Source organism: Talpa occidentalis, unplaced genomic scaffold, assembly GCF_014898055.3.
Source record: "Talpa occidentalis isolate TD23 unplaced genomic scaffold, MPIMG_talOcc4v2.1 talOcc4.16, whole genome shotgun sequence".
NCBI lineage: Eukaryota > Metazoa > Chordata > Mammalia > Eulipotyphla > Talpidae > Talpa > Talpa occidentalis.
Genome location: NW_023601653.1, coordinates 67735240 through 67760245, shown reverse-complemented (window position 1 = coordinate 67760245; position 25006 = coordinate 67735240). Strand labels below are relative to the sequence as shown.

The window sequence follows — 25006 nt, the reverse complement described above, 5'->3', positions numbered from 1 at the left end:
CACCCAACCTCCTCTCCACTTTTACTACATCTGAATAAGGAAAAAGAAAATCTTATTCATTCTATCAAAAAGAACTATGCCTTGACCAAACCCTAATACTATTATCAGAATTCTATTTTCCTTAATTCCCATATGAAGAGTATATTAAAACATATTCGATTACCCTGACTTTTCCCCCAACATGAACACTGATTAAGAGTTTTAAGTATATATGCAACCATACAGGAGGGGGAATCCAAATGCTTAGCATAATCAGGTTCAAGAAAAGTTGCAATATTATTGATGTCAGTAAATTTGGCTACACTTCAGATAACCCTGATGTTTGTGCTCATTTTCATCTAGTTTCTGCATTTTTTTCATAGATCTCCAGGCCATCATGTCTGTCACCTTTTACCTAGGGTTAGAGGTCTCCACTACTTTCAGCAGAATACTCCCTCCTTTCACAACGAGAAATGTGTGGATTTTGACAGACCCTCCAATAGCTTCCCTGACGATACCAACTAGCCTCCCATGGCTCACATCCTTTTAAGTTGTGATACTCTTTATGTATAAAGTTTCAGAGTTAGAAGTCATCAGATTGCAATTATATTCAAGTTTTTGATCCTGAATATGATTTTCTTCGGGAAAGATTTCCTCTTCTCTTCTGAGAGTGAAGGATGTCCATCATTAAGGCTACACTTTGTATTCTGAAAGGTATGGTATGGATGCAAATACACTGGACCTGATCTTAATATTAGTATTTTGTAGAGTATTTGAATAAGGTGGGGTACAACTGCATAAAGGTAGCAATATGTCCCTAAAAATTCTTCTTTGTTCATACATGTGAAATACTGTTTCAGGGTCTTTATACTAAGGTTCAGTAATAGATATGATTTTCATTTTACCACAGATACTTTCATAAAAATAAATCTATAGGATATACTTTTCTTCACAAGGGAGATTACCTACAACAGACAGGCTATACTTAACATTAATATGAGATTTCTACTCATCTTCAAAACAATGATTTAATACTACATATTTATTAGAAAAAGTAACCATGGAATATAAAAAAATGGGAAAAAGGAAATTCAAAGTCACTTACCCCGAGGAACAGATGGGGGTGAAGATCTTTTGAGGCCTGAATTACTGGATACCTTTAATTCAGCATGTATCATTTGTTCATCCATGGCAAAAAGGAGACAGTGGCACTAAACACTGGGCAGAGGACAAACGCCAATCCTCCAATGCAAGATCAGCAAAAGGAAGTGCCAGTCTGAAATGCTTTGTTATCTCTCTTGCATCCCCAACCAGCACACCTCTAGCTGTGGGTTTTCTTCATAAATTAGTGACACTGTCCATTTACTTTTAGTCCACTGTATTTGAATATTCAATCACAGATTTACTTAACTAACTGCTCTGTTGTTTGACAAATTGTGGGAAGGCTTGTTAATTGTTGGACTCTTGACCTTCATTTTTTTGAACACCTCACTCAGGGCCATGAGCCAGATGAGGGAAATGAGGCATTCATCTAATGTGTAACTTAAAGTGACCATCAAGAAATAAAAAAAAAAAAAAAACCCTGCCCATCATCATGATAAATAATACTTAACACAATATTGTAAAATACTAAACACTCATGCAAAATAAAGCCTAGTACAATGCCTTCCCCAAGCTCTAAATTCTCCCTGAAATATTTGTGCTCCAAAGAAAGCTACAAAATGCAGAAAATGGAGCTGTAGATGTGGAAAAGACCCTTGACATCTGACTGCACAACAGAGGCCACCAGAAGGCAGGGGTGTGGGAGCAGGTGGGCTAGAGCCCCATCCCATGGCACTTTGGTGGTGGTCATGGTGTGATAGCACACATTGTGGAGGTGTAGATGTGTGAACTTATATGCCTAAAAAACGTACAGTGTGTCAATTGTTACCTCATATACATATTTAAAAATTAACAAGATGTTGCTTTTAGTGCACTGAAGTTCAATATCAAATTATGAAGCTTGACTGAGAATACTAGGGACCCACAGTGGTCATATAAAAGCAATTTATTCAAGGTAAGGATGCCTCCTCAAATAGAAGCCTGCAAAGCTGCAAATTGCAAAATTTACAAAAATCTAGAGATATAAGCTGATAAGAGTCCTTATCCACATAGATATCCATGGATGGGACATTTGATTTGGCTTGCTGGAGTTTGCTTGTTATGGCAAGTATCTTCTCTCGTGAAGACCCATATTATACAATCACCATTGTATACATAGAAAACAAAACTCTCACAAGAATAGGATCTTTAACAGTGAGACCCAGGGTGCTCAATGGGGAAAAAACAGTCCCTTCAACAAATGTTGTGGGAAAATGCGATATAGTCATATGCAAAAGAATGATGATGGAAAGCGGATTCTTTTACACTCTATATAAAGTGGCACTGGATTAAAGATCTAGTAGAAGACCTAAAACTATGAAACTCTAGAAAAAAACATAAGGAAAAACTTCAAGACATTGTAGTTGGCAAATTATTTCTTTTATGTAATACCAAAATCATAGGCAACAAAAGCAAAAATAGGCAAATTTTCAAATGTTTTGCACCAATGGGCATAATCAGTGAAAGTCAATTTACAAAATAGTAGAAAATATTTGCAAATCATATATTTGATAAGGAGATAATATCCTGTACATATAGAGAACGTCTATGGGTCCTTGTCAATGGCAACAAAATGAAAGAACCTGTTTAAAAAGTGAGCAAAGGTCTTGAGTAGACAGATCTCCAAAGGTGATATACAGATGGTCAAAAGTAAAGGGAAATGGGCCTCCCTGGTGGTGCAAGGGGTTAAGATGCAATCTATGAAGCTGTCCACAGCCACTGTAGCACCATTTCGATCCCCAGCCAAGGAACCACACACATGGTGCAGCAGACCTCTCCTATCTAGCCCGCTGCTTCCTTCAGCAGTGTATTTCAGTTGATCTGACTGGTCTGTTCCCCGCTCTGCCTGTGGTGAATCCTCTCACCCCCACACCTCTGGCCTGTACCACAGTTCTTGTATGCATAAATAAATATGTCTTTAAAAAAAAGTATAGGGAAAGATACTCAACATCACTAATCAGAGGTAAATGCAAATCAAAACAGCAATGTGATATTGCCCCACAAAGTTAGAATGGTTAACACAAAACAAAACCAGAAAATGACAAATATGAGAAAGAATGGGAAAAACTTGGAATCTTAGTACATTGTTGTGGGATAGTTAAATGGTATAATCACTGTAAAAAATGATAGAGTCCTTGAACTTTAAAAAAAAAAGCAAAAAACACTACCCTGTGATCCAGGAATCTGATGTCTGCATGTATATTCAAAAGAACTGAAAGCAGAGTTTTTAGAGATATTTACATCACTTTTTTTTAGCAGCACTGTCCACTGTTCACAATAGTTCAAACAACCCAAATGTCCACTCCCAGATGACTAGAAAGAGAAAAGGTGGTATGGAATACCATTCCATTTTAAGAAGAAGGAAACTTAACTCATACTATATTGTGGATGAGTCTTTAGGTTTTATAAGCAATAAGTCCAAAAACACATAGTGTATTATTTCACTTGTATAAAGTATTTAAAGTAGCAAAATTCACAGGAACAAGAAGTAGGTGACTCACTGGGGTGTGGGAAGCAAAGAAGTTACTAAACTGGTATGGAATTTCAGATTTTCAAGATAAACAATTCTGGAGATCTGCTTTACGACAATGCAAATAAGTTAACACTATGGAAATGTGCAGTTAAAATTTGGTACGAGGTACACTGTCTTATGTATTTTTACCATAATAGAAAATAGAAGGGCCTCCCCTGGTGGCGCAGGGGGTTGAGTGCAGCACTGTAAGGCTGTCCCCAGCCTCTGCAGTGCTGGTTCAATCCAGGCCATCCAGGGAGGGTCCCACATGGCACAGCAGACCTCTCCTGTCTCTCTCACGGCTCCCCTCAGCAGTGTATTTCAGTCAGTCTGCCTGTACTGCTCCCCGCTCTGTCTCTGGTGAATCCTCTCACCCTCCCACGATCTGGCCTGTACCCTGGTTCTTGTGTAATGAATAAATAAATCTTTAAAAAAAAAGAAAAGAAAGAAAAGAAAATAGAACAACAATACAGAAGAAAATATGTGCCTCTGGGGGAAAACTGACGTTCAGTAATAACAGATAAGGAAGGGAGCGAATATACTCTAAAAATATCAAAGATTTAGGACAGAGGTTTTGATGGAATGTCCTCTCTCTCCACCACCCAGAGATGAGGGAAATGGTCAGTTGGAGGGAAGCAGTGAGACAGTGGATATGGGAGAATAGTAAGAGCCTCCGAGGACTCAATGGGGGTGCAACAACCTTACCCACTTCTGTTCCACTTCATTTACTTGTCTCGGGAACCTGTGTGCGCCACTGACTTGCTTATTCAGTATGGAATTAGAAACAAAATTATTCCTGCTAAGTGTAAATATTAAAATTATAAGTTTTCAAGGACAGATGTGATTTCAGGCAAATATGATAAATAAATTCCAACCACTGAAGACTTTCTCATGACTGTAGCTTGTTAGACCTTTGCTTGGTCTTGTCACTCATCAGGTCTTGTCACTCATCCAGCTGTATTGGTTAGGTCCCCATTTCTTTGTTCCTGTCTCGGTATTTCAGTGTTTCGTAGAAATAGATTTTAACCTTTCTTCTTGTTTTGGAGATTTTGCATGCTGAATATATTTATACATTATTTTCAAAGTGTTAATTATATCTGTTTTAATATCAATTATATCAGTTAATATCAATTATATCTGTTTTACAGTTAGACAAAAACTTTCTGGTGACACCATGTTAAGAGCCTATATCTCTGAATCATATACAAAGTTATAAACCAAGAAAAACAGAGAACTTCACCTAGATGAAGTGGGTAGATTCGTAGGAACATATTTTGTTTATCCATTCATCTACTCACATATATTTGAGTTATTTCTACCTTTTGGCTGGTAGGGAAAATGCTGCTATGAATATTAGTATAGAAATAACCCTCGCTGCTTTCAATTCTTTTGGAAGTAAATTTAGAAGTAGAAATGCAGGCTTAAAAGATAAAAACAAAACGGTTAACTGGAGTTTCTAGTTTGTGCTTTGCACCTCCATCCCCCAGGAGCCAGGTGCAGAAGGAAGGTGGCATCAGGGATGCTGCTATCTATTGTGAAGGTGGGAAAAGTGTGTGGGGAATTGCACACACTTGGGGAAAATTGGTTAAAAATTCCAGCTAAACATACATGGTTTGTATTTCAGAATTGAACAAGCCATGAGGCCATGCCTTATTTCAGGGAGGCAGAGAATTACATCCTATTATGCTTCTGGAGGGAGGAAATCCAAGTATGTATGTAAACAGCACTAAGACTGCTAACACTACCCTAGATCAGTCCAGAATCCAGAGCAATAGACTCCTTAATACCTCAGAATGTATGCTGCATGATACCATTATTTTTAACCATACAAATAATCTAATGTGATATCTGTGAGACAAATAAGGAGAAATGGATCTCTGTCCACATTGGTTTTCCCTGGGTCTAAGGTTTGAGAAAATTTCGGATCCTGACATCTTGTGAATTGCTTTCCAGAAAAGCAGTATCAATTTTAATTTCACAACACTAACATATATCCGTCGATTCTTGTCTGTCCTTAACAATCCCCAAATACTTTTTTTAAATTTCTCTGGTATTTGCTAATTTGAAAGGTGAAAACAGTATTTCAAGATTTTTGTATTTGATCCTGTCATTTAGTCACTGTTTTTGTCCCAGGGCAAATTCATACGTATTGTGGACTTCCCTGCACTAAAGGCCAGCTCAGCACAAAGGAGAGGGGACAGCTTCGGTTCAGAACCTGGGAACTGTGCTTTAATCCTAGCTTTTCCTTAGAAGGTGTAATATAGTGGGTCCTTCAGCTGTCAGTTTGTATCATCTCTGCTATCAGACTGCACCCTGGAAATAAGGTGCTTTGGGGTGTGAGACAACATGGGCAATAGCGGTCAGAGAGCACTGGCAGTGTGGTAGGCCCCCTCCATGGCCAACCCAGTGCCTGTGGTCTGCCTGACTTCAGACAGTCGCTATAAAAATAAAACATGAAATATGCATGTGAAGTATACATATGGCATCTTTTAGTCATTAAAAAAAAACTCGTTGAAAAAGAGTCATTATTTATATTAAGTAACTTGCAAAGTAGGGAAATTAGTCATTATTCTATATGCCCAATATTGAACTAAAACTAGGGTTGTAATTTTCAGTTTGGCACAGGAAGCACAGGTGTAAAGTCTGATCTTTACTGTCAACCACTTGTTTGATGTCTGCATGACCTGCATGTGGGTCGCCAAGGAAACATATTCTCTTGCTCACTCCCACTTCTCCCTTCTCCTGCTCCCCCGGAGACATCATCCCACAGTTAAAGAGTAATTGAGATATTTATCATTTTTAGAGTTTATATGAACAAAAATCAATTCGAATTTGGCAGCAGATACAAGGGAGCTTCAAGGAGCTGAACATAGTGGGAGATTTCTCTAGGCCGAAGGGAGCAGGAAAATGGAAGTTCTGGAAGATGAAAAAAAAAAGAGCGCTTACTGATGGGTTACTCTCCCTGGGAGCTGGCAGGGTGGATCGGGCAGAGGCACTAACTAGTGCTGAGTGGCACTGATTGACTGAAGACTCCATTTTGGGGAAAGCAAAACTGATTAAGTTTCGGTTTTGTGACATGGGAGTTAATACACACTGTTCTCTTTGTTTTCTTTTTGACAAGAGGAACACAGTCTATAAATTCCCCACTCCCTCCATCTGCTTTCGGGAGGTATTTTACTTTCTTCACTTCCCAATATAGCAGCGGCAGGAGGCAGTACCTGGACTAGCTAGCCATTTCTCCTAATCTAACTCACCTTCCTAAAAACCTTTATTCCAAGTCAGGAAGTCACTGTTGAAATGCCTAGTCACTTTCCAAGCCACTCAGTTGCTTCCTGCCCTTTCCCCCTAATTCCAGGCTCAGAAGAAGTCTAGTTTAGGTATTCCTTGGATTTTGAACAAGTCTGAGTAGAGGTTCTTAAGTCTGTCTGTAGGGTCTGTGGATTCATCAGACTTTTTCTGCTACTAGCCTATGTGGCTATTACCTGTGGCCTCGATTGTGTTCATGCAGGTGGCACTTAGGCGGGGGCACGTGTGCCTGATTATGGACACTTGGGTGTGTGCACATGTGCCAGTGTGTCTAGGGGAGAAGTGTGGTCTCACTTCTTTAAAGCCTGAGATCGAGTTACAAGAGCAAGCTTCTCAGTACACTAGATTTTCTGATTTGCATCAGGTGTCAATTTATTGACCTCATCAAAATCCAATCACTTTAAAGGGCATTGACCTCCTCTCAATGAAAAGTTGGGGGGAGGGTGGCACATTCTAAAATAGATGCTGAAATTATGAGGAAAAAATCAGAATATACAATGTTGGGCAATTTTTAACTATATTGGCATAGACTCAGAAATAAATGAATGTCAGAGATAAAATAAAACAGACTATTCTCTATACCCAGTAACAGTAACCTAAAATTTTGATTAGATCCAGAGGTAAGAAGAAAACAGTTTCTAAAAGACATTTTATGATAATTTGATATAAAATTTTTCTTAGAATAGATACTGAATTATTTTTATTTTTCATAGATTTATTAACATGAAAAGTTACTTCCAAATCATTCAGAAAAATAACAAGAAATAAGAGAAAGGTAAATAAAGTATATGTAGAAGGTTTATGTAGAAAGGTAAAGGAAGTAAGAGAAAGGTAAAGTTTATGTGGAAGAGTTGTAATAAGTGGATCAAGGTGAAGAAAATGCTTGTTGAATTATCCTTGAACCCTTTTGGTAATGTGAATCCTCCAAAAACTGGCCCTTCTACTGCTGTAGCTATTAGCTATGGCCACAATGTGGCAATAGACTCACTTTTGAATTTTTCTTAACACACTGCAGGGAAAAGAACAAGAAACGTTACTCTCCCAAAAGCTGGCTCCAGGATGAGAAATGTGTTAAAAAAAAAAATTCTGAGAAGGCAAGAATCACCGAGAAATTCAAACTACTCAATTGCAGGTTGAATTTTCTCTGAATTTTCTTGGCTGGACAGCAGGGACAACGCTGAAGAAACCATCAGTTGGAGAAATCTAGTTTCATTATTTGTTCCACAATGTTCAACTCCGTGACCTTACCTGAGAGAGCGGCGAGTAGGTCTCACATATAAATGTAGAAATGAAATTCAGGAGTCTGACTTCCTTGCCAGATTTAAACAATGACTCCTCTTTTTGATTTGACCTGAATATGGTAACTAATACTATTTTCCTGAGGTTTTGTTGTCAGAGACAGTGACACTAGAGGAAAATGACTGACAAACTCAAGTGTCACTGTGTGGCTGTGAAGAGAGTCCCGTGGAAAGGGACATATAGTTCTTAAAATGTGAACGGATGTGATGACAGTTGACATAAGTAAGAGTCTGACACATGTTTGCAGCATATGGGTAGGTGTTTCTAAAATCATACCTAAATACACTGGATTCCTGTAATTTTGACTATAGAAATTGCTAGTTAGAGCCGAATACTCTTCTTCCTGTTGCCTGCCCTCCATAGATGAGCAAGGATGGGGGAGTAGAGTAAAAGAGGCAGTGGGCAGTAAAATGTCGGAAGAGGACCTGAAATGAAATGATATAAATTCCTCTGGCACCACAGATCTAGGAGCCTATTGCTCTTTTATTATCTTTTGATTACTTCGAAAGTAACTATTTCCCTCTTTGTCATGCCCACTGTTATAAAACCATTTGCATTTTTTCCCTGCTCAAAATTAAAGTCCATTCACGAGGGAACATGTCTTTCCAAACTAATTGAATCTATTGATTAAAAATCCCTTGCCTATGCCCTACCTTTCTAATGTTTGTGGCTATTTTAGGATTGTTGAATCCTTTCAAAAACCACCTCTGTGGCAATCTAGTCCCAGCATCCCAACTACCAGAAGAAATCTCTCCATGTACAATGTGTGAAGTATAGTACAACTAGAAATAATTTGAAAGGCTCCTCTGTAAATTAAGTAGAAGAATAAGCACCAGTTCTGGTCTCTTCCCCTTCATTTACTCCCACCCTGTGTACTGTGGCTGTGCATCACCCCATCCCACCAGGAGTCCATTTCTCTCACTCCTTGAGCCTGGACTGCATTTTCATTTGATGTATCCAAATGAGGGGAGAGTAGTGTTCAGCTGTAAACCTGCACCCCCCTACTTCTGGACTTCTGTTCAGCTGCCTGTGAATAACCTCCAATAACCTGATGAATAAGCATGTGGCCCTCTCTGCTAATCACACAGGAAACCACTTGGCCCCCATGCCGTGAACCAGCCACAGCAGCCTGGGTGTCAGGTGTTCCTGAAAGATGGGAAGGCTTAGGTGCTATTGTAGAAATGGGGGTGGGGGTGAGGAGATGCAAACACTTGATCAGGGTGTGGACATCATCCTGCTGAGGGTCTCAGCAGCCCTTTATGTATACATTACAAGGTACATAAGCATATCTATTAGAGTAGTAAGATAACAATCATCACATCTTCCTCTAGAATCCCCAGGGGTTCATCTACCCTTCAACAGATGTCCTACCATTCTTTGAAGAAGGCACAGGTGCTTAAACCAAAGTGTTCTTAGAATAGCCATTTATTTTAAACAATTATTTTATTACTAGCAATAACTTATGTGACTGAAACTAACATTTCTATGTTTACTATGGTGAAGGATTAACTAAGGGCTAGGGAGTATAAAGGGCAGGAAGTTACCTGGGGAAGAGAGACCAAGGGATTTTTTCTAACTAACCTATAAAGTTTAGACTAACATATAACAATATGATTAAAGCAAAAATCAGAAGCCTTTTATACAGAAACCATCATCTAATAGTATATTGTTTTAATAAGGTATTAATTCAATATTAAAGAACCAAGGGCCTGGAGGGCATCAATGCTAGACAAGCCATACTGACTTCCCCAGCCCCAAGCTCTCAATTAAGGGAGGAATTTTTTCTAATCTAACAGAAGAGTTTTTCTCCCTATTACTCCTATACTTATCTCATCAGCCTAGTTTCTGTATCGAACTTTTAGATCAAGGGAAAATTCCTTTTTCTGTAAGATGCTGATTGTTGTTTTAAGGAATTACAAATATTTCATCAGAGGCAGGGCTGGAGATGGTTTTATTTTTTGGTTTTCAGAGTAGTTCATACGTGACGTATCAGTAGTTGTAACATTGACTACTTCCAAGTGCATTATTTGTGCTGCCATGGTTATTAGCTCAACCAGTCACAAAATTGTTGCTGACTTATTCTTGAATGCACACTCTAACAGCTTCCATACCCATTGTCACTGAAAGGGAACTGTTAAGGAAAAAGGGAACTATTAATGAAAAGGAACTGTCTCCCTGCTAAAGAGCCAAAGACATGGAAGTTTGCTTCCTTAACAAGCATATCTAAACAAGTCCTGGCAGCCTCCTAGGCTGGTTGTTTTCCTGGGCCATTCTCAAAGGTCTGTATCCTTCCCCTTTTCCTGTGTCAACAATTTGTACGCTAACTAACCAATGTTATCAATGAATCACACAGTGCCATTTGCCATCAAATTGGTTATTCAGTAATTGATCAAACAGCATTTGCAGTTTTATTTTTAAATGCGTATTTTAACAATGGTAGAAACTAGCCATAAACAAATGAGGAGAATCTAGCAGGAGTCAGCTAACAGATTCCTGACTTTTCAGGAATCTGCCCCATGCCTGGACCCTTATCAGGTGACATGAGTAGCATGGCTCCCAGCACCCCAACAAACTGAATCATCCAAGTCCAGTTGGTCCTTAGCTGATTAGTCAACTACTCCTAGAAGCACACAGAAGCCCCAGACAATACAAGTTGAACTAGGACTAGATGAGAGGAACTTCCTGCTGTCTTGTGCAAAACTAAATGGCATGAACAAAACTAAAAACTGCTTTTTTAAGTTACTGAGTTTTGTAACAAAATACAAAATTCACTGAAATAGTGAGCACAGATGTTCCTGTTTCATAATTCTATTTTGGCATTATATAATTTCATTAATTCAATTTGAATAATTGGCCACTGATTTTTCATTCTGATTTTATGGACTAGACATTTTGGAGGTAATTTTGGTTTGTTTTAGCAATTCCTCTAGGTTATTTTTGTCTGTCTCTGATTGATAAACTGCAATGAACACAACTATATGCAAGAATATGGAAATAAGCCAGAAGTGTTCCACTATATGCTGCACTAGGGCTAAGGTGCATGAAAATGGCCTTAAAGACCTAGAAATATTTTAGCATGATAACAAAACCAGAGACCACCAAACAGATAATATATTTAGCCCAAAGTATGTGACCAAGATTAAAATAAAGCAATGACTGCCCTCTGAAACAATTATGGGTATCTACACAGCAGAGCAGACTTTATTTGAATCTTACAATATAATTCAAGGTTTTCGCCAGATAAAGAAAACGTGGCATTCAATCAGAAAAACAGCAGGAACAAAGCCATTCTCAACCCAGACTGTGTTTCTTGAAGCATTGTTTTGTTAGCCACCTGAATTTCCGACAGAGCTTAAACTCTGTCCTAGATATGTACAGGGTTTTTGCATGATTCTCCAGTCCAGACCCACAGTGAGTGCCCACCTGGGCCAGCCATGTTTATAGGGTCTTGAGAACCATCAGTGAAGAAATAGGCAAGGATAGTTTGATTAAGTGCTTCTATTCCAGATCCAGCCCTTGGTTTGCAGAATCACTTCGCCTATGAGGTAAGCATCAATTTAAATCATCCTGTATTCACTTCAGCACCAAATAATAAATTGAAATACTGCAGTAACAATTGGATATTGCTTTTCATGTTTCCAACCTGACATTATTACTAATGAACAGAAATAATGAAACAAAAACTTGGAGAAGGAAACAAAAAACCTGGAGGGTAGGTTTCAGTCACATTTTGGAGTGATTCTCATTGAATGTCTTTACCTGGGAAATTTTTGCCATGTCACACTTGCCTATTTCCTAAAGTTGAACACTGGAGATTTCCCACAAAGCACAAAGGATAAGGCTAAGGCTAATCAGCTGGGCGGTGTTTTGATGTTAATTTTGAAATGGCCCTAATAGACTGTGCTGGGGTGGACAGTGGAAATGGCTTCATTTAACTGCGAGACCAGATTTCATTCAAGCTCTGTGATTGGTCACCTTTTAAATGTTGAAAGATCAGTTTATGTTGTTTTTATTATTTGAAAAAAGCAAAGATCCTTTTTGAAAAACTGTTGTTATCACTCAGCTGCCCTGGTGAGGTTCTTGCATCAGCAGCCCCAGAGGTGAGCGGGAGGACTAGCTGGTACCATCTCACTCCAACTGCATTAGAGACCCCAAGTGACCATCTGGGTAAACCACTCAATAAATATTGAATTTGATGATAAAATTACTTACATCCTTGTTCAGGAAATGGTTATTGAGCATCAATGATATACCAGAACCATGCATTGGGTAGCAATATTAGGAATGTCCTTGTCCTCGTGGTTCTGAGACCCCTGAAGAGGACCTAAATAGAAGGAGTAGCAATAATAACCTCCGAACAATAATGATATTAATAATAACAACAAAATAGGCAAATAAATAGCTCTCCAACCACGTATATTACAAAAGAAATCAAGGTCTTGTAAAGCAGCAAAATGCATAACCCTCTTCTCATTGCTAAGGTTTGTTTTTTTCCCCTTTGTTCTCCTTTCATTGGTTGGAAAATCACCACAGAAGTGGCGCCCATTTGAACTACTATGGATGTAAAGTGAGTTCTGTCCAGGATAAACGGTAAGACTTAGCCTGCCAGGCCACGTGAGGTTAGTTGTTTCATGTCTTTATGGACTCTGGTGGTTGTTCTGCCACAACCCGGTAGTTGATGGTGTGAAAAATCTACGAGAGATCCACAATCTTTAGAAATCATTGACTACAACTACATTTTTCTGCATGTGAGCTGAGGCACAGAGAGGATCCATGTACAGAGACCAGCATTAGAAACCATTTAATGGTGTGAACATTTTCCCACAAACAGCAGTGCCTCTTAAAATGAGATGTATGATTTTCTTTTTTTTTTTTAAAGATTTATTGATTTATTATTTATAATGCACTGGGTACAGTCAGAAGCACGGGAGGGTGAGAGAATTCACCAGAGCCAGAGCGGGGAGCAGAGCAGGCAGAAGGACCGAAGTACACTGCTGAGGGGAGCAGTGGGCGGCAGGAGGGGTCTGCGAGCCATGTGGGACCCTCCTCAGGTGGCCGGGGAGCAGCCGGGGATCGAACCGGCGCTGCAGAGGCTGCGGGCAGCTTCGCAACCCAGCGCTCAACCGCTGCGCCACTGGCCCTGTATGATTTTCTATATGTCTGTTTCTCACTTAGAGAACGTATAGGTTTGACATGAAATTCTGTGAGATTCACAACCATATTTAGAAATCTTTGTATATGTTCACTTTGTGCAGCTAAAGTCACCTCGGGCCATTTCAACATTAAATTACATTTTAAGGGTTAAAATTAGACGTGTGTGATGGGGCAGGGACAGGAGGGGGATGCACACCCCAGAGTCACACAGAACAGGCTTTATTTCTGATGTTTAAGTTTGTTTTGGCAAATCCAGTTAATATCCGCTGCACAGTTCCCAGATACTACTTTTGTCTTTGAAATGTAAGCGCAGTTGTTTTCTTTCTCTTCACCATTAATCTGCAATCTATGGAGAAAAACAAAGGCATCTTTTAGTATTTGGGATTTTCTCACATGATTCTCCTCATCTGGCCAGTGTTTCTACAGCTCTCTGGAAAGAGTGGGGCTGCTAAATGTCCCAGTAATTCATAAATATAATGGTACAACTCTTTCATGTAAGGCTAATGTCAATCTCTGGACCTTTACTGAAGAAGAATCATTCTGGCAAGAAACTTTGTAATGTATCTACAGAAGAGAAGCTGTGGAATCTGGGGACTGAGTCTCCATAGTCTGTTATTAACTTGTCATGTGAAAAAATTCTTAACTTCACACAGCCTGAATTTTCTTCAATCTACAGGATAAAATCACCGGCTATCTGGGGTGGCATGGAGACGATGTGCTTGAAAGCGTGACTGTGATTAAGCAAAGCATGTGGTCAGTATGTGGTGGGTTCATGCAAACTTGATTAAATCATTCAGGGATACACAATGACATGTCATCAAAACCTCATCCAAAGTCTGTGTAGCCATAGCCTTTCCACAGTGACGTTATCTTGGTCATTTACACAAGATGCTATACTGAGACACCCAGTAGCAAACAGCACATAGCTCCTTTGCAGACCTTGTATATTAGTTACATAAATGTCTTTTACTCAAAGTTAGAGTATACTACACAATTTCTCACAATGTGGGTAGTTTGAGTGACTGGGCTCCACACTCTGACACTTAGTAATTTTTTTCCCTTTCATAATCATTTTCCAATGCTGGTTGTAACCACTAAGGTATTGAAAAAATACTTAAAATTTCTATGTCCCAATAGGCTCCAGTTAGGGATTTTTTTTTTTTTAATTTTGTGTGTGTGTGTGTGTGTGTGTGAGTAGAAGAATTGGGGTACATGCTAGAGGTGCGGAGTGTGAAAGGATGCACCAGAGACAGAGCGGGGAGCAGAGCAGGTGGATCTACTGTGATACACTGCTGAGGGGAGAAGTGGGAGAGAATGGAGAGGTCTGCTGTGCCATGTGGTAGCTCCCTGGCCAGGGACCAAACTGAGGCCGGGTGGTGATAAAGCAGAGACAACCCCTAGGCCACCAGGGTAGACCGAGTTAGAGTTTTTTAAAATTTTCATGTGCCCCCTCCAAAGGAGATGGTGTCAATTCCCTCCCTCCCTCCCTCCCTCCCTCCCTCCCTCCCTTCCTTCCTTCTCCTTCCTTCCTTCCTTCCTTCCTTCCTTCCTTCCTTCCCTCTTTTTTTTTTAAGATTTATTTACTTATATAAACAAGAACTGGCATGTAGGCCAGAGGTGTTGGGGGGTGGAGGATTCACCAGAGAGAGTGAGAACAGAACAGGCAGATCTACAGATATACACTGCTGAGGGGAGCAGCAGGCAAGGTAGGAGAGGTCTGCTGTGCCATGTGGGTTGTCCCTCCTGGCCTGGGATCAAACTCGTGCTGCAGTGACTGGCGATGGCTTGACAGTGCTGTCTTCAACCCCTGAGCCACCAAGGAGGCCCTCAATTCCTTTTCTTCTACAACTCCACTGCACATGAATCTTTTCGTATATGAAATTGTCATGTAATATCAGACTTAACTCATCTCAGCTAAATCTGAAACTCTTGACAATTTTTAAGTTAAATTAAAACTACAAAACTCAATCTTTAAAAACAATGTTTCTGCCCTACAATGAAAACCTGACGTAACTTGAATATTCAAAAGGCCTCTCTCATACTCACATATTAGAATTTAAAAATGAGCCATTTATCCACTTCCATTTCTTCTCTGATAATGTGAAATTCAATCCAATCCAAAAATTAAGTCCTTCATCAGGTAGCTGGTGTTGTATGAGTGTCTATAAATGGAACAGAAGAGATGACTGAACATTGAATGTTTTTCTGTTTGTGGCTTGCACTCCCCTTCAGTTCACCCTCTAAAGCCCAGTTCATGTATCACTTCCTCTTTGAAACCTGTCCCTGCCTCCCCCCTAGAGTTAATTATCCCTTTGTGATTTTTCTCTCTGGCTATTTAGATTTGTATTGTATTCATCCAATTGCCCTCTATTTTTTGCTTGTCTGTTTAGTCTTTCAAATGGTGAGCTTCTTAAAGTCAAAGTCAGTACTTCCATTGTCCTGGAATCTTTAAGCTAAAGCTCCAAGACCTTGCTGTGGCAGAAGAAACTGCTAAGTTCTACTCAATATTTTATGTAATTATTTACCAATTCTTCCTGATCTTGAATAAGTAGCAAAATGGCTTCTTTTGTTAAGCAGTCAGCTAGACTGTTAGTCCAGTTTTGGGTAGAACTAGAAATAAAAACCAAGCATTTCTCTCTGAGCAGAATCCAATCTGTGGGGCACTTCAACAGACTTGGCCTTTCTACAATAAGAAAAAGAAAAAATAAAAGTGTTGTATTTCTAACCTGTCTCCATCCCACCACAACTCATCACACATACACAAGTTATCATGAATGTATTAGGGGGAAAGGATGTCTTGAGCTAATTCCATACAGGCTTTGTGGACTCCACCCCCTCTCCAGACCAAAGCCATCAGGACATTGGGAAAGACAAATCCTGTCACCACCAAAAGGAAAGTTGTTGGAACCCGAGCATCGAGTTAAGTAGCCAGTTTTGCTATAAAAGCAGACACGTGGGCCTTGGGGCGTTCCCTTTCAGCTCTCCACCAGCTCACGGCTCTCGGCCAGCTCTCAGAGGGCCATTGGGTTTCCAGGTCGGGGGATCGGGTAGGACGCATTTAAGACTTTATTTCCCTACCACATCTTCTTGATCCAGCCATCTATTTTGGGGCATTTGGGTTGTTTCCGAAGCTAGCTATTGTAAATAGTGCTGCTATAAACAATGGGGTGCAGGTGTTCTTTGGAATTAATGTTTCTGTGGTACATATACACCATGGAATATTACTCAGCCTTCAAAAAAGACAAACACATGCAGTTTGCAGCAACATGGATGGAGCTGGAAGGGATCATGCTCAGCGAAATAAGCCAGAAAGAGAAAGAAAAATACCGGATGCTCTCACTCATAGCAGGAATCTAGAAAACCTAAATAAGGGACCAGAAAAAAGAATAGCTATAAGAAAGAAAAAATCAAAATCAACAAACTATGAACCAGAGACACACTATGGGGGGACGGGGGCAGGGAAAAGAGGGATTGTGGTGAAAATAAGGGGGTTGCAATTGTAAGGGGTATATAAAAATAAAATTTAGAAAAAAAAGAAAAAATATATTAGATCAACTCTGACTTCTCAAATAATTAAAGAGTGCAAGCAAAAAAAAAATCTATAAAAGTCATTTTGGAAACAACTGGAGAAGTGGCTATAAGATTATAGTGTGTAGTTACTGTATAATTTTTCTAGGTAATAATGGTATTGTGATTATGTAGAAGAGTGCCCTTAATCATAGGAAGAATATACTGAAGTACTTGGTATCTAGAGCTTAGTGTCAAATGGTATAGCTAAAACAAAAAGCATAGATGATAAACATTCCAAATCGTGGCAAAATATTAACAATTTTAAATTTTCTTGGCACACGGTGTTCATTTCAGTTTTCTTTCAACTCTCCTGTATTTTAATTCTTATATAACAAAAAGTTGTGAAATGTAGTTACATTAACTTTATGGACTGATTTGTGGGAACATGTCATTTACGTAATATCTGAAAACTATAGAGCTTGTCATTTATTAAAATCTTCCTTTATGACCTTCAATAAAGTTTTATAATTTAAAAAAAAAAAAAGACTTTATTTCCCTATTGTCTCCCTGAATTGTACATTTCCTCGTTTCCCCTTCCCTTGTAAATAAACCTTTTATTAACCTTTTGTGTGCGCCTGCAGTGGAGTATTAATAAGTCCCTTTTAAGCACGTGGGTGGGGACCCACAGCCAGGCAACCAGTTTTATTTCGGGGCTGCCCTGTAACACATGCACTGAAGTTTTTGTAAGTAATAGTCATGATTTTATTACATTCACGAGGAAATTGAGACTGCTGTCTCTTCTGGTATCACGAAATAAGGAATTAGTAAGCAGTTACACTGGGCATGAATTCAATTAAGGAATATTAGAACAGAAAAAGGCTTTCAGAGTAACTTAAGCAGCCACATCTTACATTCTAAGTCACTGACACACAGAACAACTTGTTCAAAACCACGTAATCCAATGATGGTAGAGTCAAAATGTTTCAGAGTTTCCTTAAATTTGCTGCCAGTCCACAAGTAGATAACATATGAAAATGACTCAAAAGTATTTACTTTAACAGCTTGCATAAAGCAAAGCAAACAATAATTCCTTTCCTAAATTAGAGTCAAACATCACAGAGAAAAAAGTCTTTTTTTTTTTATAGAGGCATGTTTATTTATTTATTTATTTGTTTTGTTTGTTTGTTCTGTTTACACATGCACTGGGTACAGTCAGAAGCGCGGGAGGGTGAGAGAATTCACCAGAGCCAGAGCGGGGAGCAGAGCAGGCAGAAGGACCGAAGTACACTGCTGAGGGGAGCAGTGGGTGGCAGGAGAGGTCTGCGCGCCATGTGGGACCCTCCTCCGGTGGCCGGGGAGCAGCCGGGGATCGAACCGGTGCCGCAGAGGCCGCGGGCAGCTTCGTAACCCAGCGCTCAACCGCTGCGCCACCGGGGAGGCCCAGAAAAAAGTCTTTAGAAACATTCTAATTGCCAAGTTCCATATTTTTGAATTAATGTGACCGCTGCCATAACAATTTGCAGAGTATTTTTCAGATATCCTACAATTTCTGTTCCGTTATAATATGTACAATAAATTTCACATTTTGGTACATTCAACAATAGACCATCAAAACACACTACTTATTGGAACATAATATCTTAATGATTAATTCAATAATATCTTAATGATTAACACAATAATATCTGAAAGATTAATGAAAGATTATAAAATAAATATTTAATGGGCCTCCCCTGGTGGCGCAGCAGTTGAGCACTGGGCTGTGAAGCTGCCCACAGCTTCTGCAGTGCCAGTTCGATCCCCCGCCACTGGAGAGGATCCCACATGGCGCGACAGACCTCTCCTGTCTCGCCCGCTGCTCCCCTCAGCAGTGTATTTCGTCAGTCTGCCTATTCTGTTCCCCGCTCTGGCTCTGGTGAATTCTCTCACCCTACCGTGCTTCTGACTATACTCAGTGATTGTATAAATAAATAAATAAATCTTTAAAAAATATATTTAACATTCATGTTATGTCTGAGTGTGATTATCATCAGTTTGATGTATTCATTAAAATAAAATATCCCACTCACATGCATATTTTACTTTTCCCCTTAGAACCTGGCTACTGGTTATTGAATATCTGAGCATCAGTATCTCATGTGGGATTTGCTCTGGTGATTAGGATCATCAAGACTTTGAGGACCGACTCCTAAAGTACTGTCTGGTCACCACCGACTAGTTGTATGACCCTATGTGAGCTGTTCATCTTTTCATGCCTCGGTTTGTCAAACTTAAAATAAAAGTGATTATAGCATATTAATATATGTGCTGTTACGAGCCTTAGGTAGGGTAATGCATGGTATCTATCAAATACCAGCGGTTACTCTTAGACATTTAAATCACAAGATCACCTGTAGTTTCATTTCTGTTCTTTTGAACATCTTGAACATCCCCAGTACAACTGTTTGTTGATGATGACATCAGTTTCAAGGATATCACTAGCAAAAAAGCATTAAGAAGGTTAAAATAATGAAATGGACAATAAAATGGAAATATTTCTCTCTTCAGGGAACTAAATGATCTCACCAAGCTTGAATATGAAAAGAAAATAAAAGAACAGAGTGTAGTCACAAAGTGTTTAGTTAGACAAATACTACAACTACAAGTATAAGCAAATAAGAATATCCACAAAACAAGTGAACTCACTTGGACATAGAGCTGCCTGTTTCTACTAGGTAAGTCAATATAAAGGTGCTAAATTCTTAAAGTGCTTACACTTCTCTCTGAAATTTTTCCTCTTCAGATTGAGTATAATTATATTTACCCCATGAGAGAGATTGTTATTGCATTCTGGAATTTTTTGGATACTTAAGAAACTGTAAATGAGTGGCAACTTAAAATTTCTTCATTGTTGTCATATTTTTCTCATAATTGTAATCTTCTTTTAAGTTCTTGTAAACTCCTTTTAAGTTCACACATGTGAAATCCCTAGGAGACTTGGCAGAAAATTCAGAAAGAAAATATGAAACGCTGCAATTGCAAAGTGGATATGGGCTGAGCATTATTAAAAGTATTGTTTTGCTATTGTTTTTATTTCACTTGTCTTTTACTCTATCTGGGTGATCAAATTATGTTAAGATACTCTAATATTTATGAGAGCAGTTGAGTAAATGTTCTGAAGCAAATGGTCTTGAATCACTTACCTGAAACACTCAACCCAATCACAGCCAAGAATAGAAGAACAAGGCCAGCACAGACAACTTTCAGAGCAAGTTGATGCCAGCATGGACCTTGACAGACACCTGAGAAGGGAAGAAAATACATGCATTTAATTCCCTCGAGTTCACTGGTACAAAAAAGCACAGGTAGATTTTTTTTAATATTTATTTTTATTTATTTATGCAAATAAGAACTGGGGCACAGGGGGTGAGAGGATTCATTTATTTATGCAAATAAGAACTGGGGTGCAGGGGGTGAGAGGATTCACCAGAGACTATGTGGAGCAGAACAGGCAGATACACTGAAATACACTGCTGAGGGGAGCAGCAGGTGAGACAGGAAATGTCTGCTGTGCCATGTGGGTCATCTCCCTGGCTGGAAACCCAACTGATGTCACAGTGGCTGGCAATAGCTTGATAGTGCTGAGATTTAACCCTTGTGCCATAGGGAGACCAACACAGGCAGTTTTGATCACATTTGGACAACTGGGGACAGAAAAGAACCTTTATCAGGCTTCTTAATGTAGAGTCCCACAAAATTAATTCTCTATCAGATTTACCTGGAAGTTAACTCACTGATAAAAGCTGAAGTATTTATGCTGTCTAATGTACAAAAGATTGGTTTACGAATTATCAAGTGAGATAGATATGATATTTTGAAAATTGCCAAGTGCTATAAAAAATAAAACATCTGTCCTATTCCAGAGAGTATGTCAAATTATTTTGTCAAAAAAGTGTCACCTTCACTCACTGAAGATATATTTTGTGAGGTTCTGTTTTGTGACAAACACCATTTTAGTCACTACGATATATAAAATTCTGTTTGTGGACATGGATTCCTCTGCTTTTTGTTGTCCAGAAAAATCATCTCCAATTAAGACCAAGTGTATTGCAATCAAGAAAGTATTTTGTCAGTCTCCAAATTATGTTAGTGAGCATAATGTCACATGAACTGATGCCTACATTGCATAGTCTAAACAAATGTCAAATATCTTTGCTTTTCTCTAACATATCAAGTACAATAAACTGTATGTCTCATGTTCATCAGAAGTTTTGGTTAATTAGCTAATTAATGAAAGTGAACGATAAATTAATCATAACATTACCAATGTGTTTTGTTACTGGACATCTTTAAAATGGATTTCATAGGGAAAATTTTAAAAAAAGAATTTATTAAATTTTGGGAGATCATATAATCTAACATTATATAATGCCATAACGTTGATTAGATGTAGAATTAGAGTAAGAGTTTTGACATTTTCTCATTGATTCGTTTTAATATAACATTATGTAACATTATATAACAATATAATATAATGTTGTAGTGCAATGTTACTTAAATAAAAAAAAATTCTTGGGAAACACTGGGCTATAACTCCAAACATTAAATTAGCTGTAACTTTATTGTGCTAATTCACACTAAACTATCTTTATACAATATAACTCTCATATCTCTTATTTAAGGATAAGAAATATTTGCTCCCATTTGTTTTGTAGAAAACTAGATATATTACAATTACAAAGTCTGTCTATTTTATTTTATATTTTTAAAAAGATTTATTTATTTATGCATACAAGACCTTGGTACAGGCCAGAGGTGTGGGCAGTGAGAGGATTCACCAGAGACAGAGTGGGGAGCAGAAAAGGCAGATCCCCTGAAATACACTGCTGAAGGGAGCAGCAGGCAAGACAGGAGAGGTCTGCTGCGCCATGTGGGTTGCTCCCTGGCCGGCCAGGGGATCAAACTTGTGCTGCAGAGGCTAAGAGAGAGCTTCATAGGTTGTGTCTTAACCCCTTGTGCCAGCAGGGAGGCCCTACAAATTCTTTTTTAAATCATATTAGAATCAAGGGTCTTCACAAGTAAAAGTTTTCTAATTTATCTACAGTTATTAATTTATTCATATTATTTATACTTTTTATATTTTTCTATTATTTCTCAATATAAATGATTACCTGCCTTGGGTTACTTATTAAAAACTTGAATCAGACATGCTAAAATGTTGCTTTTACTCTCAATAAATGTTCCAAAGTGACTTTCAAGTTCACCTAAACTTTGTTTCTCTACATGCTCCCAGCAGTTGACTTATACTCATCGTATTATAGACAACTGCTGTGGTCTCATCTGTTGTTGTGCTGACAATCATATAGGAGCTTGTTCTTATGAATGTCCTTAGGGAGATGGAATTAGGATAACTAAATGTGATAAAAGATATGGAGGAAGCAGATTAGATTCAAGGTAGTGACATGTGGACTACCAACAGGAGGTGGCAGGTATGAGTTGATCCCAGAGGACACTCCAAGGCTTTGGGCATCCATCTGAATAGGGAAAAACTAACTGAGATATTGATAGACTATCAATGAGCGCCAGCGTGACGCAGGTGGCTTCATTCAGCCCATGAGCCTAAGACAAGCCCTGGGTTCTCACTCCTTGCTCTTCTGAATCACTTTTCTGCTGCTCTGAGAGGTTGGAATGAATGGATTTACAGAAGCAAATGGGAAAGAAAGGTAAATCTAATTGTGTGGGTTACCCATTGACTGCATGTCCACAGTCTGTGAAATCATCTCACTCCGTGGTTCTATACCATTTAACGGTTTTCTATCAATAAACATAAACATCTATAAACATAAATATATATAAAGGGATCTACACATCCTTATTCATCCTGGTGTCCCACTGCATCTCTAACTTCATCTCCTGCGTGCTGCCTTTCCCTCTAACTCACATCTCCTCCTACAGCAAGACAGGCAAGACCTCCTCTCAGAACTATGCAACTGCAGGACCAGTTTCCACAAGGTTCTTTCCAAGAGAACATGTTTTTGTCCTGCATTTCTTCCAGGTCTTGATTTAAATGTCAAACCATCATGGAAGCCTTCTATGATGTTCTGTGCCCTCCCACAAACATAAATTCTAGTTCCCTTTGTTATTTTGGTCAATTGCTTTCATTATCAACTGATCCTTTCATCAATACTTAGCTATTGGCTTATTTGCATGTCTCCATACAGTAAAGAAGAAGGTTTTCCCCTTTGTTTTACTTGTGACTGTAGACTCTGTCTGAGGTGCAAAGCAGGTACATAGTAAGTGCTGACTTTTGAATAAATTCTGAAGGTGCATTGTCAATACCTGATCTAGAAGACTGAGCCTATCTCACAACTAAATAGGTCATATATTTCTCCAGCTGTACTGACAGCCCATGATACAATCACTATTGTACATGTTACCACAACCTGACCATTTGGTCAGAAACTCAACAGTGGTTTCCTGATGCTGCGATACTAGAGCAGTATCTATAATCACATATTTTTTTCTAAATTTATTCTATTCCCTCCCCCCCTGAGATTTACCTTCAAGATTATATTTTCTGGACAATGAATATATAAGTAGGTAAATTTTCTGGACCCATTTATATGGGGTCATAGATAGTAGCTTCTAAAGACAAACATCTCACTGTCTTTTTGACAGCCCTTATTACAATTCCTTCCACCCTTCCCTCCATTGTTACAGAACCTGAATAAGGAAAAAGAAAATCTTGTTCGTACGATCAAAAAATAACAGCCGTGACGAAACCCTAATGCTCTTAGAATTCTGTTTCCCTTAATTCCCATATGAAGAGTATATTAAAACATATTCGATTATCCTGACTGCCCCCCAACATGAACACTGATTAATAGCTTCAAATCTATATGCAACCATAGAGGAAGGGGACATCCAAGGGGACATCCAAGGGGACATAATCAGGTTAAATAAAAATTTCAATATTATTGATGTTAGTAAATTTGGCTAGGTTTCAGATGGCCCTGATATTCATGCTCATTTTCATCTAGCTTCTGGGATTTTTTTCATGAACTCCAGGCCATATGTCAGTCACCTTTTACCTGGGGTTAGAGCTCCATTTCTTTCAGCAGAATACTCCTCCTTTGGCAACAAGAAATGTGTGGCTTTTAACAGACGTTCAAATAGGTTCCCTAGCGATACTTTTCAAGGATGAAATTTCAGACTTAGAAGTCATCAGATTGTAATTATATTCAAGTGTTTGCTCCTGAATATGACTTTCTTCCAGAAAGATTATCTCTTCTGAGAGTGAAGAATGTCCATCAGTAAGGCTACACTTTGTATTCTGAAAGGCATGGTATGGATGCAAATACATTGGTCTTGAACTTAGCATTTTGTAGAGTATTTGAGTGAGGTGGGGTACTACTGCATAAAGGTAGCGATGTGTCCCTAAAAATACTCCTTTGTTCATACATGTAAAATACTTCTTCAGAGTCTTTTAACCAAATAGCTATTGGCTTAGTAGGCAGGCTACACTTAACATTAATCTGGGATGGCTACTTGTTCAAAGCAATGATTTAATACCACATATTTATCAAGAAAAACTAACCATGGAATATAAACAAATGGGGAAAAGGAAAATCAAAGTCACTTACCCTGAGGAACAGATGGAGGTGATGAATTTTTAAGGTCTGAATTTCTGGATACATTTAATTCAGCGTACATCACTTGTCCATCCATGGCAAAGAGGAGACAGTGGCACTAACCTTGCGTGGAGGACAAACTCTAGGTCTTCTGATGCAAGATCAGCAAAAGGAAGTGCCCAGTCTGAAATACTTTGTTATCGCCCTTGCACCCCCACCCAACCACACCTCTAGCTGTGGGTTTCTCCATAAATTAGTAGCACTGGCCATTTACTTTGAGTCCACTGTATTTTAATATTCAATAATGGATTTAGTGAACTAACTGCTCTTTTCTCTGACAAATTGTGGGAAGGCTTGTTTGTTGTTGCACCTCTGACCTTCAGTTTTTTGAATACCTCACTCAGGTCCATGAGCAGGATGAGGGAAATGAGGTATTCATCTAATGTATAACTTAACGGGACCCTTAAAAAATACAAAAAACAGCAAAAATCAACAA

The 25006-nt window shown here is 38.8% G+C and overlaps 1 protein-coding gene across 1 annotated transcript; it reads right to left on the bottom strand.

Annotated features, from left to right (window-relative positions):
* Positions 1 to 13609: 13609 nt before the first annotated feature.
* LOC119247034 (killer cell lectin-like receptor subfamily B member 1) lies at positions 13610 to 24607 on the bottom strand. The gene is made up of 6 exons (XM_037513259.1): positions 24523 to 24607; positions 20083 to 20181; positions 19291 to 19377; positions 15916 to 16073; positions 15437 to 15552; positions 13610 to 13736 (listed from the first exon to the last, which is right to left on the bottom strand). The coding sequence occupies exons 1-6, from the start codon at positions 24605 to 24607 to the stop codon at positions 13610 to 13612; spliced, it is 672 nt and encodes a 223-aa protein (XP_037369156.1).
* Positions 24608 to 25006: the final 399 nt, after the last annotated feature.

Coding starts and splice junctions, on each gene's coding strand:
- LOC119247034 (XM_037513259.1), bottom strand. CDS start 24,607: ATGGATGGACAAGTGATGTACGCTGAATTAAATGTATCCAGAAATTCA. Junction 20,182..24,522: donor ACCTCCATCTGTTCCTCAGG/GTAAGTGACTTT, acceptor TTCCCTTCTCAG/GTGTCTGTCAAGGTCCATGC. Junction 15,553..15,915: donor TTCAAGATCAGGAAGAATTG/GTAAATAATTAC, acceptor TTCCATTTATAG/ACACTCATACAACACCAGCT.